Source organism: Anser anser (genome assembly GCF_964211835.1).
Source record: "Anser anser genome assembly, chromosome: 25".
Taxonomy (NCBI): domain Eukaryota; kingdom Metazoa; phylum Chordata; class Aves; order Anseriformes; family Anatidae; genus Anser; species Anser anser.
In genome coordinates this window covers 2,198,348-2,213,175 of record NC_139746.1, presented here as the reverse complement: position 1 = coordinate 2,213,175, position 14,828 = coordinate 2,198,348, and the positions used below count along the sequence as shown (strand labels likewise).

The following is a 14,828-nucleotide window of genomic DNA, read 5'->3' as shown; positions in this document are numbered from 1 at the left end:
CGCCCCTCGAGGGGGGGGGGGAGGTTTGGGGGGGGGGGGAGGCGGGGGGAGCCCCCTCCTCACCCCCTCCTCACCCCCTGCCCCAAACGGAGCTGGGGCGCTGGGGACGGGTTCTGAGTTTCTGGGGGGGGAATCGGTGTGGTTTTTCCCCCCGAATGCCGTTTTTTTTTTTTTTTCCGTCAAAGGTAGCAGCGTTGGTTTTTTTTTTTTCCCCCAAAGTAATAAAAAACGGGGAAAATGCAACGAGGGGCCGTCGGGGCTGGGCTCTGCTTCGCCCCAGGAGGCAGCAAGGAGTTAATGGTGGCTGCGGGTGGCCGTGCCACGGGTGACACCCTCCGCTCGTGGGTCTGCCCCTGTCCCCCCCCCCGTCCAGGACTTGGTGGCACGGAGAGCACCGAGCATCCTGCGTGCCCCCAGAGCCCTTGGCCAGCAGGTCCCGGTGGCAGCAAGGCCACTGTCCCCACGTCCCCACGGCCAGGCTGCGTGCCCAGAGAGCACCCCCGTGTCGGGGGGGTGCCTGGGTCGTATCCTCACCCCCTGGAGGAGAGGACGCAGGAGGGACCCCATGGCCCCGAGCCCTGAGGCTGGGACAGGGACGGGAGCCTGGAGCCCATGGGGTGACACCGCAGAGGGACAGGGGTGACACCACGCAGGGACAGAGGTGACACTGCGTGGGGACAGGGGCAATGCCGTATGGGAATGGGTGCAGAGGTGCTGGGCACCCTCGGAAGAGCCTGCACGGATTGAAAGAAAGAAAAGAAGAGAGACCAAACAATGCCTTTTCCCATCGTCCTGTTTTTTTGGAAGCTTCTGAACTGTTTTTGTTGAAATTTCCCAAAAATGTCAGCCGCAGGGAGACACCCAGCATGGGAAACTTCGCCGTCTGGCAGCGGCAGCCCCGGCCGCCGTGGGGGTCTTGACCCGAGCGTGGCCTCTTGGGGTCCCCGTGGGTGTCGGGGGGGGGGGGACAGCGGTGTCAGGAGGGGTCCCCGCTGGTGGCACCCTTGGGACTCATGTTCCCGTGTCCCTGCTGGTGTCATTCACCCTCCCCAACCCACAGCAGAGCTCGGACCCGAAGGTTTAATAGGGCAGGGCGTGGGATGGGGACAGGGCAGGGGGGCACGGTCCCCGAAGCCGGGCAGCGTCGGGGCGGTGGCGCCCGGTGCTGGGCCGGGGGCAGGATCCGGCCGTCGGCGGGGAGCAGCCGGAGATGACAGAGGCGCTCGGCCGCCTTCTGAGTCAGTGCGGCCGTCGGAAAACAGATGTGGTGAGCGCTGCCCTTTGACAGTGACCTTTAAAGCGCTGAGTCCGCGGCCGCCGCGTCCAGCCCACGAGCCGCCGCACGCGCTGCCATCGGCTGGGGAGGCAGGATCCGGCCCAGCCGCCTGCTTCCCCCCCCCCAGCCCATGGTGGTCCCAAGGGGGTTGGAGCGGTCGGGCTCCCCCCGCTCTTTTTAACCCCCACCCCAAGCACTGGAGCTCCCTTCCCAGGGCCTCTCTGCCTTATTTTGGCATCCTCGGGGCGCGGGGCAGGATGCGGCCATGGGGCCCAGAGCTCCTCGCTCTGCCCGGCGGGATGCGGAGGGACGGAGCCAGGACCCCCGGCGTGGCCCCGGCGGTGTCCCCAAAAGCGGGGCTGAGCATCCTGGGGACGGATCCTGCTCCCTTCGCACCCCAGCGGGTGCCCTTGGGCCGGGGCACTGTCACCTTCCCGCTGTCACCTTCCTGCCAGCGCCACGTCGTGTGGCACCGGGGCCGGGCCCGGCACATCCACCCTGAATTAATCCAATTACTTGATTTCCCAGCCAGAGCTCGCTCCATAAAGTCCTTGGACAGAGATAGTATCTGGCTCGAGGGCCAGGGTGTAAAAAACAAACAACGAGAAAAAAAAAAAAAAAAAAGCAGAGAAAAAAACCCGAGGAAAGGCGCAGCGGAGCTGTCTGCCTGCCTGCATCCTTTTAAAGTGACCTGTGGGAAAAATAAAGAGGCTAGAAATGCAAAGAATCCAGCAGTCAGAGTTTTCTTTCTATTCCTCTCTGCAACATTTCCACATTCGTGGGTAATTTATAACCCGCTTAACCCCTTCCGTGCCCCCCCCATTACCCGGCGCAGCCCCTCGCTCGACGGCATCCTGGCGGCGGGCGGCCGCACCTTGCCGGCTCTGTTTGCTTTGGGAAGCACAAAAAGCCCCGCCGCCGCCTCGCCGTCCGCTGGAAAAGGGGGGAAAAAAAATGCCACTTATATCGAGTGGCTGCTCGAGCGCCGGGGCCGGTGTCGGGGTGCGGGGCCGGGGGTGGCCGCGGTGGCACCGGGGTGGCACGCGGCGGCGGTGGCAGGAGCCCGGGCTGCCCCAAAAGCCAAATGTAGGGCAGCGGTGCCAAAGGCATCGAGAGGTTCTGGAGAGGGGTGGGAGGAGGGAGGGCCGGGAATTACCCGGTGGTAAATATTTGCCAACTGGGATGTTGTGGCCTGGGAAGGGTTTTTGGTTTTTTTTATTATTATTATTATTAAACGTGAGCGAATCGAGGGCCAGGAGCGCGGGCTGGGGCCAGGCATCTTGCAGGCAGGTGCGGCGCGAGCCTTTCCCACGGGCTGCTCTGCCAGCGCTCCCTCCCAGTGCTCCCAGTGCTCCCGGTGCTCCCGGTGCTGCCAGCGGTGCTCTGCCATCGGGTTTTGTGTCCCACCCCCACCCCCCCCCAGGTCAGGGCAGCGGCTCTGCCCCACCTGCAGCACGGCGCCGTGATTTACGGCGGCAGCCCCCAATCTGCCCCATTTTCTTCGCCATTCGTCACCGGGGCCAGACGTGAGGCCGTCGGGCTGGGGGGCGGGGGGGGTGCCTAGTAGGGGATCAAGGGGAGCGGAGCCAACCCCACAGCCCCCCCGAGCCCCTCCAGAGCACGTTTTCCCCCCGCCCTGCTTTGATTAACAAGATGAATAAGCTGGCGGAGTGAGGAGAGGAGCCGGGGGCAGCGATGCTCGAGGGGATCCGGCCCCCCCCAGCCCCCCCCTTTCCCCGGCTGGGGTCCTGCCATGTGTTCCCCATTAGGGCTGGAGGTTAGCGGAGCCCCCAGCCCCCCTCCTCCTCCTCCTCCCGCTTCGGGGTGCTGCCATAAATAAGGCTAATGGGCAGCGCAGCGGCAGCGGGCGCGAGGCCGGCCCCGTGCCTTTGATGTCTCCGAAACCCTCAGAAATAAAAGCTGTAAATCTGGGGTGCTGGGGGGAGCCCGACAGCGCGCCCTCGTTGGGAAGGGGCCCCGCCGGCACCTGGCCTCGCTGGGGGCTTGGCTGGGAGCCGAAATTTGGGGGGATGCTGGCCTGGGGGTGGCACAGCCCGGCCCCCCTGCGCCCCTGTCCCTCTGCGCCACCAGCACCAGTGGTCTCCAGTCCCTGGGTGCCCCCCCAGTGTCCCCCAGTTCCTCTGCATCCCCCAGTCCTGCTGCATCCCCTGGTCCCCTGCATCCCTCTGCATCTGCCTCCCCACGTTCCCTGGTCCCCTGCATCCCCCGGTGTCCCCCCGTTCCCCTGTCCCCCTGCACCTCCCGGTCCCTGTGCATCCCCTGGTGTTCCCCCACCCCTCGGTCCTCCTCCACCTCTGTGTCCCTTGGCCCCCTCCAGGCCCCCCCCGTGCTTTCTGGTCCCCCTGCATCCCCTGGTGCCTGAGCATCCCCCTGTCCCCCTGCATCCCCCTGACCCCCTGCATCCCCCTGTCCCCCTGCGTCCCCCCATCCTGCTGCGTCCTGTTGCGGTGCCTGAGCACCCCCCTGTCCCCCTACACCCCCCGGTGCCTGAGCATCCCCCTCCATCCCCCTGCATCCCCCTGCACCCTCTTATTCCCCTGTCCTGCTGCATCCTCTGGCGTCTGAGCACCCCCAGTCCCCCTGCATCCCCCTGCCCCCTTGCATCCCCCGGTGCCTGAGCATCCTCCTGCACCCCCCTGTCCCCCTGCACCCTCCTATTCCCCTGTCCCCCTTCACCTCCGGTGCCCGAGCATCCCCCTGTCCCCCTGCATCCCCTCCATCCCCCTCCATCCCCTCCATCCCCCCGTCCTGCTGCACCCCCCGGTGCCTGAGCATCCCCCTGTCCCCATCCCCCTGCATCCCCCTGTCCCCCTGCACCCCCCTGGTGCCTGAGCATCCCCCTGCATCCCCCTGCACCCACCTATTCCCCTGTCCTGCTGCACCCCCCGGTGCCCGAGCACCTCCCCGTCCCCCTCCATCCCCTCCATCCCCCTGTCCCCCTCCATCCCCCTGTCCCCCTCCATCCCCTCCATCCCCCTGTCCCCCTGCATCCCCCTGTCCCCCTCCATCCCTCTGTCCCCCTCCATCCCCCTGTCCCCCTCCATCCCCTCCATCCCCCTGTCCCCCTCCATCCCCCTGCATCCCCTGCATCCCCTGCATCCCCCCCCGTCCCCCTCCATCCCCTCCATCCCCCTGTCCCCCTCCATCCCCCTGTCCCCCTCCATCCCCCTGCATCCCCTGCATCCCCTGCATCCCCCCCCGTCCCCCTCCATCCCCTCCATCCCCCTGTCCCCCTCCATCCCCCTGTCCCCCTCCATCCCCCTGCATCCCCTGCATCCCCTCCATCCCCCCCCCGTCCCCCTCCATCCCCCTCCATCCCCCCGTCCCCCTCCATCCCCCTGCATCCCCTCCATCCCCCCCCGTCCCCCTCCATCCCCCCGTCCCCCTCCACCCCTCCACCCCCCCGTCCCCCCGCACCCCCCGGTGCCCCCCTTACCCCCCCCCTTCCCTCCAGGACACGGTTTTTTATTTTTTTTTGGGGACACGCTCCGGTGCCGGCGGAGCTGCGGCAGGCTGCGGCGGCCCCCCCACCCCCCCCCCCGGCTCTCCCCGCCGCCCCCTCCCGGCGCACGGCGCGTCACGGCGGGGCCGGCGGCGGCGGCGGTGCCGGTGCCGGTGCCGGTGGCTGCGCTCCGCTCCGCGCCGCTCCGCGCCCGCCATGGCGGCCCCGGGCCCCCGGCCCCCCCCGCTCCTCGCCCTCGGTTTGGCCCTGGCCGCCGCCGCCGCCGCCACCGACCCGTTCTCGCCCCAGCTCGGGGACACCGGAGCTTGCCGCCGGCAGTGCGGCCGCAGCCTGCCGCACCGGGCCGCCGCCGTGAGTGGGGCCGGGCGGCGGGCACCGGGGGCGGCGGGAGAAGAGGGGAGCGGGGGGGGGGGAGCACCGGGGGGGGGGGAGGGGGGGAGCACCCGGAGCGGCGGGGAGGGGTAACGGGAGAAGCGGGGGGGAGAGCCGGGAGAAGCGGGGGGTGGCACCGGGAGAAGCGGGGGGAGCACCGGGAGCACCGGGGGGAGCACCGGGAGAAGCGGGGGGTGGCGCCGGGAAAACCGGGGGGAGCACCGGGAGAACCGGGGGGAGCACCAGGAGAACCGGGAGATGGTACCGGGAGAACCGGGGGGAGCACCGGGAGAACCGGGAGATGGTACCGGGAGAACCGGGGGGAGCACCGGGAGAACCGGAGGTGCACCGGGAGAACGGCGGGGAGCACAGGGAGAAGCGGAGGATGGCACCGGGAGCACCGGGGGAAGCGCCGGGGGGGAGCACCGAGGGCATCAGGAGCACCGTGGGGAGCACCCGGAGGGGGCACCGGGAGCACCGAGGGGGGCGGTACCGGGAGCACCGGGCATCGCCATCCCGCAGGGACCCGGGGGCTGCTCGTGCCTGGGGGGGGGCCACGCTCCACCGAGCCCCGCTGGGGGTTTGGGGTGCCCCCGGTGAGCCCCCCTCCAGCCCCCCCCCCCCTACATCCAGCACCGGCGAGGCCCCGGGGCAGAGCCACCCCTGGGTGCGGTGGCCGGGGACCAGCGGGGATGGGGCCAGCGGGGATGGGGACTGGGGGCGAGCAGGTGGTGCTGGGGGGGCCAGCACCGACGCAGGGATCTAGGTGGAGGCGAGTGGGGCTCGCCGGACCCGGAGCATCACAGAAAACCCCGGATCGGAGCCCTGCTATCCACGCCGTGCTGGGGACCAGCCGGTGGTGGGGCCACGCGGAGGATGCAATCCAAGCGCTGGGCCCGATGCGGCTGCAAGGCTTTGTAACGCCTGCGAGAGGGAGAAAAAAAAGGGCCGGGACGGGTCCTGGCCCCGCTGCAGGGGAGCGGGGTTGGGGACCACGCGCGGCAGGGCCGTATCCAGGCCGGCGCCTCGGCAGGAGCCTGCACAGCCCCTGCTGCCTGGGGGTGGGCATGGGGACGTTCCCCCAGCTGGGCTTGTTGGGTGCTGGAGGCAAAGGGGGGCAGCTCCTGGCGCTGCCTGCGGGTGCACAGACACCCCCCCATTAACCCCCAGCCCGTGGGGAGATGCACACGGGGACCCCCCCCCACAGTGCATGCACGGCGGTGTGCTCCCAGCCCCACAGTGTGCTCCCGGGCCCCCATGGATGCACGGAGCCCTATGCATGCATGCACCCCATGCACGTGCAACCCCATGCACGTGCAACCCCGTGCTTGCACACAAACCCCATGCATGCACACCCCATGCACACACACCCCATGCACACAAACCCCATGCACGCACACCCCATGCACACACAGCCCCCACGCACCCCCCCCACGTACCACAACTCCCTCCAGCACCCCCCCCTCGTCTTGCCAGCACGCCCACGTGTAGGGACAGGGGATGCTCGACAGAGATCGGGGACCTGCCCTGTCCTCTCTGGGGACGAGGCTGCCTGCAGACCTCCCTTGGGACGCACGCCTGGCTGCGACGGCAGCTCTCCCTCCCCCGGTGCCACCAGCGCCCCGCGTTGTGCGCGCACCCGCGGCGGTGCTGGCCCCCAGCGCGTGGCCCCCATCCCCTGCGGGGCCCTGCGGTGCCGGGGGGGGGGGCCGTGCCGGGGGTCGGGCGCAGCCCCCGGGCTGAGCTCGGTGCCAGCTCCGCGCCGTCCTCCTCCTCCCTCCAGGATGCTGTTCTCAACGCCTGTTACCGGGGCTGCCGGCTGTTCTCCATCTGTCACTTCGTGGATGCGAGCGCGGCGCTGAACACAACCAGAGCCGAGTGTGAAGCAGGTGAGCAGCCGGCGGCCGAGCGGCCCCCGTTCCCCAAACGCTGTCCAGAAGGGGCTCCTCCACTTACCGCTGTCACCGCCCCGGCGCCTTCCGCCCTCCCTGGCTCCCTGCCTCCGCTGCGCCCCGGGGCCGCATCCTGCGCACCGCCGTGGGTGCGAGCGTGCACCCTGTGGGTGCAAGACGGGAACGGTGCCGGTTTCCCCAGGGATTTTTGGGGGAAGGGACAACTTCGTGATGGTGCCAGGGCTTGGGGTGCTGTTGGCAGAATCTGGGGGCGGTGAGGAGCCCAGGTCCAGCACCCTGGCTCCGTACCGAGCGCCCCCCTCTCCATCTCGCAGCGTGCGCCGAAGCCTACAGCAACGCGCAGGAGCGGTTCGGCTGCAGGACCGGGTGCCGCAAGCAGCTGCCGGAGGTGGAGAGCAGGATGGACAAGGTGAGGGGGAGATGGGGAGCCCCCAGCCCGCCCCTTCCCACCCAGCCTGTCTCCGGTGGGCCCATGGTGCTGCTTAATTAGTGCTGTGGTTAATTGGGCTCGAGCAGGCGTTGGTTTGGGACAGGGCGATTCCGCTGAGTTCCCCAGCTGGGAGGTTTTGGCCAGGTATGGTCGTGGATTCCCCCAGTTTTGATCCTTTATCCGTCCCAGCAATTAGCAACGCTTTCCCTCCTACGTTTAATTAATCCGGCTTTTGCCCAATTAATTAAATTAGACTTTGGCCCAAGGTAGAAGCTCTTGGCTCCGTACGCGTGCAGACTGAGATGATTTTGTGCTGTGGAAGGCAGGGGTAAGGCACGGGGCTCCTTCCCCAGCCGCATTTTGGCCCTTTTCTAAGAGCCTCAGCCCCAGGGTTGGGGACAAGCATCGGGGACAAACGCCTGCGCTGTCCCCCGGCCGGCCCCCAGCCTTGAACGTGCCGTCACCCCCTTCGCCTGCCCAAAGCCTTTTTCCTTTGGGTTCCCAGACAAGCAGGCAAAGCAGATTTAGCATAATAATTAGATACAGAATCTGACCTATTTATTTCCTGTTTGCTGGTTTGACCGTGCAAGGGGCTGTCGGAAAATGTTCGAAGCCAGTGGCAGGGAGCAGCCAAGCGGATTCCAGCAGGGATGCTTTAAAAATAACAAACCGCCGAGACAGCCAAGAATCCAGGGCACGGGGCCGCTGCCAGGAGAGAAACGCCCTCGGCATCTCGGCCGCTGCGCTCCTATTGTTTAAAGCGCTGCTGCGAGCGCGGGGCCGGGTGACAGCCGTGGGGACCGCGGGCTGGGTGACACCGCGGGCGCTGGCCCCGGCTGGATCCGTGCGCAGGTGGCTGCCCTGCAAGGAGCCCTTTGCTCGCTTCGTAGCTGCGTGGTGGTGGAAAATGAGGCTTGGAGATGAGCACCAAGCTCGACCCGGCCACGTTCTCCTCGTGGGACGTTGTCTGCTTGGGGTGGGTGGCAAGGGGACGCCGGCGACGCGCTGTCCCCGCTGCTTTGCAGAGCCCGGAGGTGAAGGCGCCGCCGTTCTCCGTGCTGGATTTGGTCTCCACCTTCTGCAACGACATCGTCAGCTCTGCCCAGAGCTTCATCTCCTCCACCTGGACCTTCTACCTGCAGGCGGACGATGGCAAAGTGGTGGTGTTCCAGGTGTGGGGGGGAACCGTGGCTGCTCTCCACTGGGTGCTGAGCAGGATGGGGACCCCCTTACCGACCACGTTCTCCCTCTTTCCTCGCTCCAGTCCCAGCCCCAGATGGAGTTCCCGCTGCCCGAGGTGCAGATGACCCAGCCGGAGCGGCCGGGACCGGGGGCCAGCCCCCGCGCCCCGCAGCCCCACGCAGGTGCAGGGGGGCACCGGGCTGTCGGGGAGGTGGTTGGGAGCTTCCGAGCCCTCCTGGCTCCCATCCGATTTCTCCAGAGCGAAACAAATCACCCGCTTCTCGGCTCTGATCCGCTTCCCACACCCTGCACCCCTGCTGGGGGGTGAGGGGGGAGTGAGACCGTGCTTGGCACCCTCTGCAAGGAGCCTCCGGGGGCTTCTGCGCCCCCCCAGCAGAGGGTCCTTGGGGGGAGAGGGACGCATCCAGCACCCCTGCACCCAAACGTGCAGCGGGTGCCCGGGCTCAGCATCACCCTTCTCCCTGCCAGGCCCTCGGCAGAAGGAGGAGAAGCACCCCCCCGGGAAGGAGCCGCGGGGCAAAGCCAAGCCCGTGGACGCGCCGCAGCCGGAGCACGACTTCCTGGGCTGCATGGCCAAGTAGGTGCCGCGGGGCTGCGCGGGGCACAGGGGGGGGGGGCTGCGCGAGGCCGGCCGCCCCCCTCCCATAGCCAGAGCCCTGCCATAAACCGGCCCTGTTTCTTTGGCGGGGGGCGGTGGGGTGTTACAGGCGCTCGGGCCTTCCTCGCTGGATCCTGGCCGCCTGCCTCTTCCTCTCCATCATGGTGATGCTGTGGCTGAGCTGCGCCAGCTTGGTGACGGCCCCCGAGCAGCACGTCAAGACCCAGGTATGGTGCTCAGCGCAGTCAACGGGGGGGTCCCGTCGGTGGTCCCCACCACCCCGTGTCCCTGCCTTATATCCGAGGGCTGAGATGTGGCCATGGGGTCTGTGGTCCCCAGTCCCCACGATGGCGTCGCCGTCACGTCCAGGCTGCTTGTTGTGTCCTCAGACCGGGGACGGCGGGGTCCTGTCCCCTGCTCCGGGGTTGCACGGTCCCCTCTGCCTCTCTTGCAGCCTCTGAGCATCAACGGGGACAAGGAGTACCTGGAGGACCTCGACGGCCCCGGCGCCTTCCCCCTGCCGCCCGTCATCGCCGTCACCCTGTGCCCCGCGCACGGTGAGGACGCGGGGCCGCTGCCCCTCAAGGTCGACCTGGACAAGACCGTCCTGTAGCTCTCCTGCCCCTTCCCCATCACCTCCCTGCCACCTTGCTGTCACCGTCCCCACGCCGGTGTCCCCGGTCCCGCTCTTCTCCCCCGTGTCCCCAGCTCCCGGTGGGCTCTGCCTCCGTGGTGGGGGGATCCTGGCTGGATCCCGCTGTCACCCCCAGGGCCAGCCTGGAGCTTTTCCTCCTCCGTTAACGTTGCTGCGTGTTGGGCTCCTGGTTTCCGGAGCCAAGAGAGGGCTGCCAGCGCGGGGAGGCCGGGGGGAGCCCGTCTGCTCCGGAGCAGAGCCCCCCGGGGCCCCCCAGACCTCCGGGCATGGGTCCAGCGCTGGGCAGGAGGGAGCCGGCTGCAGTGGGGGATGGAGCTCGTCTGCAGCGCTCGGGGCTTTGGCTCGGCACATCCCCGGCCTCCCACCTTGGGCTGAGCCTCCAAGGCGCCGGCTCCGGCCCTGGGAACTCCCTTCCGCTGGCCGGAGCCGATTGCCTCGGGGAGCCGAAACGTGGCGAATGGATTTGGCGTTGGCAGCCGGAGAGAGCGGCGGATCTGGCCGCCTCCGTGCCCACGCGAGGACCCAGCCGGCCCCTCGCAGGAGCTGCCGAGGGGCCCCGGGATGGATCCTTCCCCTCCCTGCTCCGTGAGGCCTCGGGGCTTATCTGGCGCTGGTGGCAGCGAGCAGGGGACGCGGTGGCATTTCCCTGCCCCGTGCTCCTGGGGCGCATCTGAGCACAGGCAGAGGTGCTGGGATGTCTCCGTCCGGGGCTCAGCATCTCTGCCCGCATCCCGGAGCGGCTCAGCCCCCGAGTGGCACCAGCTCCGGGTCCCCAGGAGGGGCGAGGACCGGGGCCAGCCCCGGGACCTCCCGGCCAAGTGGAGACCCTCAGGGCTCGCCCCGGTGCAGCCCCTCGGCATGGAGGGGTCCCGGTCCCTGCTCCACGAGGCTCAGAGCAGGCAGGGCCATCTCGCCATCTCCCACCCTTCTCCGTCACCTCGTGCATCGTTTCGTGGTTTGATTCGCACCCTCGGGCCCTGGCACCCCGTGGGGACACCCCTGGGGACAGCTCGGTGGTGGCAGTCCCTGCCTCCCTGCAGCCACCTAACACACGTGTACAGATTAACTTATTACCCGTGCCCCTCCGCCCCTCGGTTTTTACGCTCTCCCCGTTTTGGGGGGGCTGCGGTGTGTGTCGTTGCGGGGCAGGGGAAGCTCTTGGCCCCGGCCCCCGCCGGTTTTGTGCTGCTCCATATCACACGTGCAACATATCTGGGTTTTGGGGGTGTGGGCTGGGGGGAGGCGCTGCGGGTGGGGGGGCTCGTGTCCGTTTTTGGGGTACACGTCTCGGTGTCGCTTTGTGGCCGCTCAGCTCAGTGTAAAGCTCGGTGCAGTCCGTGTCGTTGTCTCGGCCATGTGGCTCCCCCCCGTGCCCGGTCCTGGGGGGTGAAACCGTGGCTGGGGAGCACCCATCCCGCATCGGTTTGGGTTCCAAGGAGCAAACCCGGCCCCAAGCCTCCTGCGGAGCCTGGGTCCGGCTGGGCAGTGCGGGAGGGAAAATAAAAGGTTTGTACCAGACCTGGGGAGTTGTCGGCTTTGTGGGGAGCGGGTCTGGGCCCCTGCGTGGGGCTGGTGGCGGGGGTGCAGGGCCCTTCCCAGCCCGGTGCGTGCCTTTGCAAGCTGAGCAAGGAGGAAACGGCCAATGAGTCCAACTTAGTGCAAAAGTGGTGTGGTGTTCCTGGGGGAGAGGGTTGGTGACCCCGTGCCACGCATAAATGCGAAGATAGGACGTGGAAAAAGGGCTTTTCCCACTTAAAAACACCCAAAGACACCCAATTTAGCGAGGGGAAGGTGCCGAGGAGGCCGTGCACAATGCTTGTCACCGTAACGCGCCGCAGCTGCCCCAGCTCGAGGGCCAGGACGTGCGGGTGTGCGCGCCCGCACCTTTCCCCCGTGGTGTGTGTTTTTCCAGGCGGGGTGCCCGCGTCCACGCTGCAGCCGAGCTCTCGCCATGCCAAGCGTGACACAAAGCTCACGCGAGGGCCCGGAGGCTCGTTTTTAGCACTTCAGTAGCTCAGCAGGATCCCATCCTCGGAGCCAGCGCTGGCGCGGGGCCCCCGAGGAGCCGGGGCTGGCGCTTTGCTCGGCTCCTTGTTTTCCCCGGGGACGCGGCGCCGGTGCCGGCGAGGTGCCGGCCCTGCCCCGGGGAGCAGCGGCTGGGTGCTGGGGTGCTTGGTGCACGTCGCAGCCAAAGGCGGCTGCCCCTGGGGGTGCAGAGCGTGGTGTGCAGCGGCAGCCCTGGGTGGAAGCCAGCAGTTGCTGCTGCTGCACAGCCCCTCCATGTCCCTAAACTGGGGGGGCGGTGTCCCCCCAGCGATGCTGGGTGCCGGCGGGTGATGCTGAGCTCTCCCCGGGCTCAGCTAGCTCAGCAGATGGTAAGGGATGGCATTTCCAGCCTGCTGGGGTGCCAAGGGATGGAGTCCAGCACCGAGCAGCCTTCGGGTAGGCACAAGCAAGTGACCCCGAGACATAAGCCACACTCCGTCCCCCGAGCGCCCCATAAATGGCTTTCTGGGGGGGCTTTCCATCCACGTTTTCCCTATGGAGCCCAGAGCATCAGCGCCGAGCCCTGTTACAGCCTGGGCAAGGATGCTGGCACCCGGCAGCGATGCAGCAGTGGTTGGGTGCAGCGGGAACAACCCCCCCGAGAAAAAACCCTTGGGAGGAAAGCCCCAGCACGGCGCTGCCTGCGGGGGGATCCCCCCCGCGCAGGGCTCTGAGTGCCCCCCGCCACCGTTCGGTGCAGAGGGAGGTGGCGGGGGCCGAGATCGGAGCAGACAGCTGGCAAACCCTGCCCCGGCTCCGAGCGGGTCCCTCCTGGGACAGGAGCCGGGCTCCGAGCCGCGGACAAGCTCCTCTCCTTTAAACTGGATCAGATTCCTCGCTGCTGGCTCGGGGTGCAGGAAACCGTGCCCAGGAGCAGGTGAGGAGGGACCCCACTCTGGCGAGGAGGAGACGCATGAAATTAGCTGGTTCCACTCCCCCCAGCAGGCAGCCGGGGTATTTTCCATCCGACGCCTTTTTCCTTCTCGCTCCCTGTTGTGGTTTTTCATGGGGAAAGCAAAAAATCGCGGTGTGTGGCCCCGTGAGCGAAGAGGAGGGCGATGGGGAAGAGGAGCGGGATTGCAGCCTCCGACCCACGGAGGGCACGGGGAGCTCTGCTGGGTCACGTCCTCGCCGCCAGCATCCGTGTGCCCACGCTTGGCTCCCACGCGTCCAGCCACGGGTCAGAAAGGAGCCGCAGGCCGGTAGGTGGGGACTGTCAGCCACGCTGCGACGAGAAGCGGCCTCCAAAAACTGGGGGAGGCCAACGAGCAGCCCCCCAGGACTTCCTCGTGGACCCCAAAGCATTGCCCAGCACGGATTTCCCTCCCCTGTTGCTCTCTGCCGTGTCACGCAGGGCAGAAAGCCCGGGACTGGGACAGCGGGGTGGGGACGGGCCCTGAGAAGTCCCTGCCTTGTACCCCCCCATTTTCATCTTCGATTCTTCTGGTTTGTAGCAGAGGCTGTGCTGGTTCGGCTGGGTCTGCCTCTGCTGTTCCCCATCGCGCCTTCCCACCAGAAGGGCCAGGTCCGGGGAGATGGTGCTGAGCACAAAGAGGCCGCGCGAGGTTTTTCCTTGGAGGTCTCTGATAAGAACCCACAATTATGCAGTGCAATGGTTTGGGGCCCTCTCACAGCATAGCTTTTGAACACAATGGAAAAAGAGCCGGGGCTCCCATCTCAGTTGGAGAAGGGACATTTCCTCGCTGCTCCGGCTCCTCTTAGCACGAGGCTGCCCCAGCATGTCAGAACCCAGAGCACCCAGCAAAAACACGCCCGTGGGTTTCCTTTCGCCGTCCTCCTTCCCGTGACCTACCCAAACGGAACGGAGCAGCGGGTGATTCAGCAACAAGAAAACCGAACGAAAAACAATCTCCTGGTGCTAATGGGATTGGTTCTGTCCCTACCACGCACATTCCAGCCCGGCTCAAGGGACCACTTGGGGGGAAGAAGGGGGGGGGTTGACGAAGCCAAATTATTCTCCGTCTTCAAATGGCAGGGTTCGGCGCGGTGCCGCTGGCCGGAGCACCCTCTCCGCAGCCGGCACGGAGCGCCTGCGTGCATCCAGCCCGCCGCCAAGTGACATGCATTTTCCATTCCCTGGGCTTCATTACTTCTTGGAACACAGACCGCATGCGTCGGGCCGCGAGGGGCTTCGCTTCCCTCCGTGTTTATTTTCACTGCCGTGTGTTCTTTTGCCAGGTGAGGAGCGCAGCCAAGCTGGTCAGGGAGAGCGCGGATGTATGGTTGCGGTTTGGCCGGGCGGGTGGGAATCGGGCTCCCCGGAGCACCTGCTCGCCGGCAGGCGTTGGAGAAATCCCACTGCTTGCAACGGGACGACACGTATGCGCGCCGTGCGGAGATGCTTCGCTGCGTCGCAGCCTCGCGGCGAGGCTGGGTGCTGGCACCGGTGCCAAACGGTGTTGGGGACGGCCAACGGTGCCAAACGCTGCGGGTGCCGCATGCATGGGAGTGGAAGGAGCCAGAGCTCCAGGCAATGAGGTGTTCAGCCTTCCTGAAAGCACACGGCACTGCTGTTGGCTTTCTGCTCCTCCAGCTTGCTCCCCAGCGCAGGGCATAGCAATATCTACAGCTCCGTATTGCACGCATGCGTCATCTGCACTGGATGAGATGGCGATGCTGTTGCACAGGGTGGGAGCCCAAAGAGCCAGGAGGTTTCCACCCCAGGAGCCCCGTACCATGCCATTTCAGCTCTGTGGTGGGAGCAGGAGGACTGGCAGGGCTGGGAGCAGGGGATGAGAACTCAGGAGTGTTGCTAGTGGGGAAGGAGAGGGCATCCCACCCTCAGCAGCCTCCCAGGAGAGACCGGTAACATCTCAGGGAGCTAAAACAT

The 14,828-nt window shown here is 67.2% G+C and overlaps 1 protein-coding gene across 1 annotated transcript; it reads left to right on the top strand.

The window, feature by feature from the left end:
* Positions 1 to 4,853: 4,853 nt before the first annotated feature.
* On the top strand, positions 4,854 to 11,449 carry TMEM59L (transmembrane protein 59 like). Its single transcript, XM_083811461.1, has 8 exons — positions 4,854 to 5,111; positions 6,916 to 7,021; positions 7,360 to 7,454; positions 8,501 to 8,647; positions 8,740 to 8,839; positions 9,147 to 9,255; positions 9,386 to 9,503; positions 9,731 to 11,449. Exons 1-8 carry the CDS (start codon positions 4,956 to 4,958, stop codon positions 9,887 to 9,889), a joined length of 990 nt encoding a protein of 329 aa, XP_083667587.1. The 5' UTR covers positions 4,854 to 4,955; the 3' UTR covers positions 9,890 to 11,449.
* The last annotated feature ends 3,379 nt before the right edge of the window (positions 11,450 to 14,828 follow it).

What these genes read in the sequence shown, in the direction of transcription:
- TMEM59L (XM_083811461.1), top strand. Translation starts at nt 4,956, where the DNA reads ATGGCGGCCCCGGGCCCCCGGCCCCCCCCGCTCCTCGCCCTCGGTTTG. An exon ending in CAGAGCCGAGTGTGAAGCAG is followed by an intron (nt 7,022 to 7,359) that starts GTGAGCAGCCGG and finishes TCCATCTCGCAG; the next exon opens with CGTGCGCCGAAGCCTACAGC. An exon ending in AGCAGCACGTCAAGACCCAG is followed by an intron (nt 9,504 to 9,730) that starts GTATGGTGCTCA and finishes CCTCTCTTGCAG; the next exon opens with CCTCTGAGCATCAACGGGGA.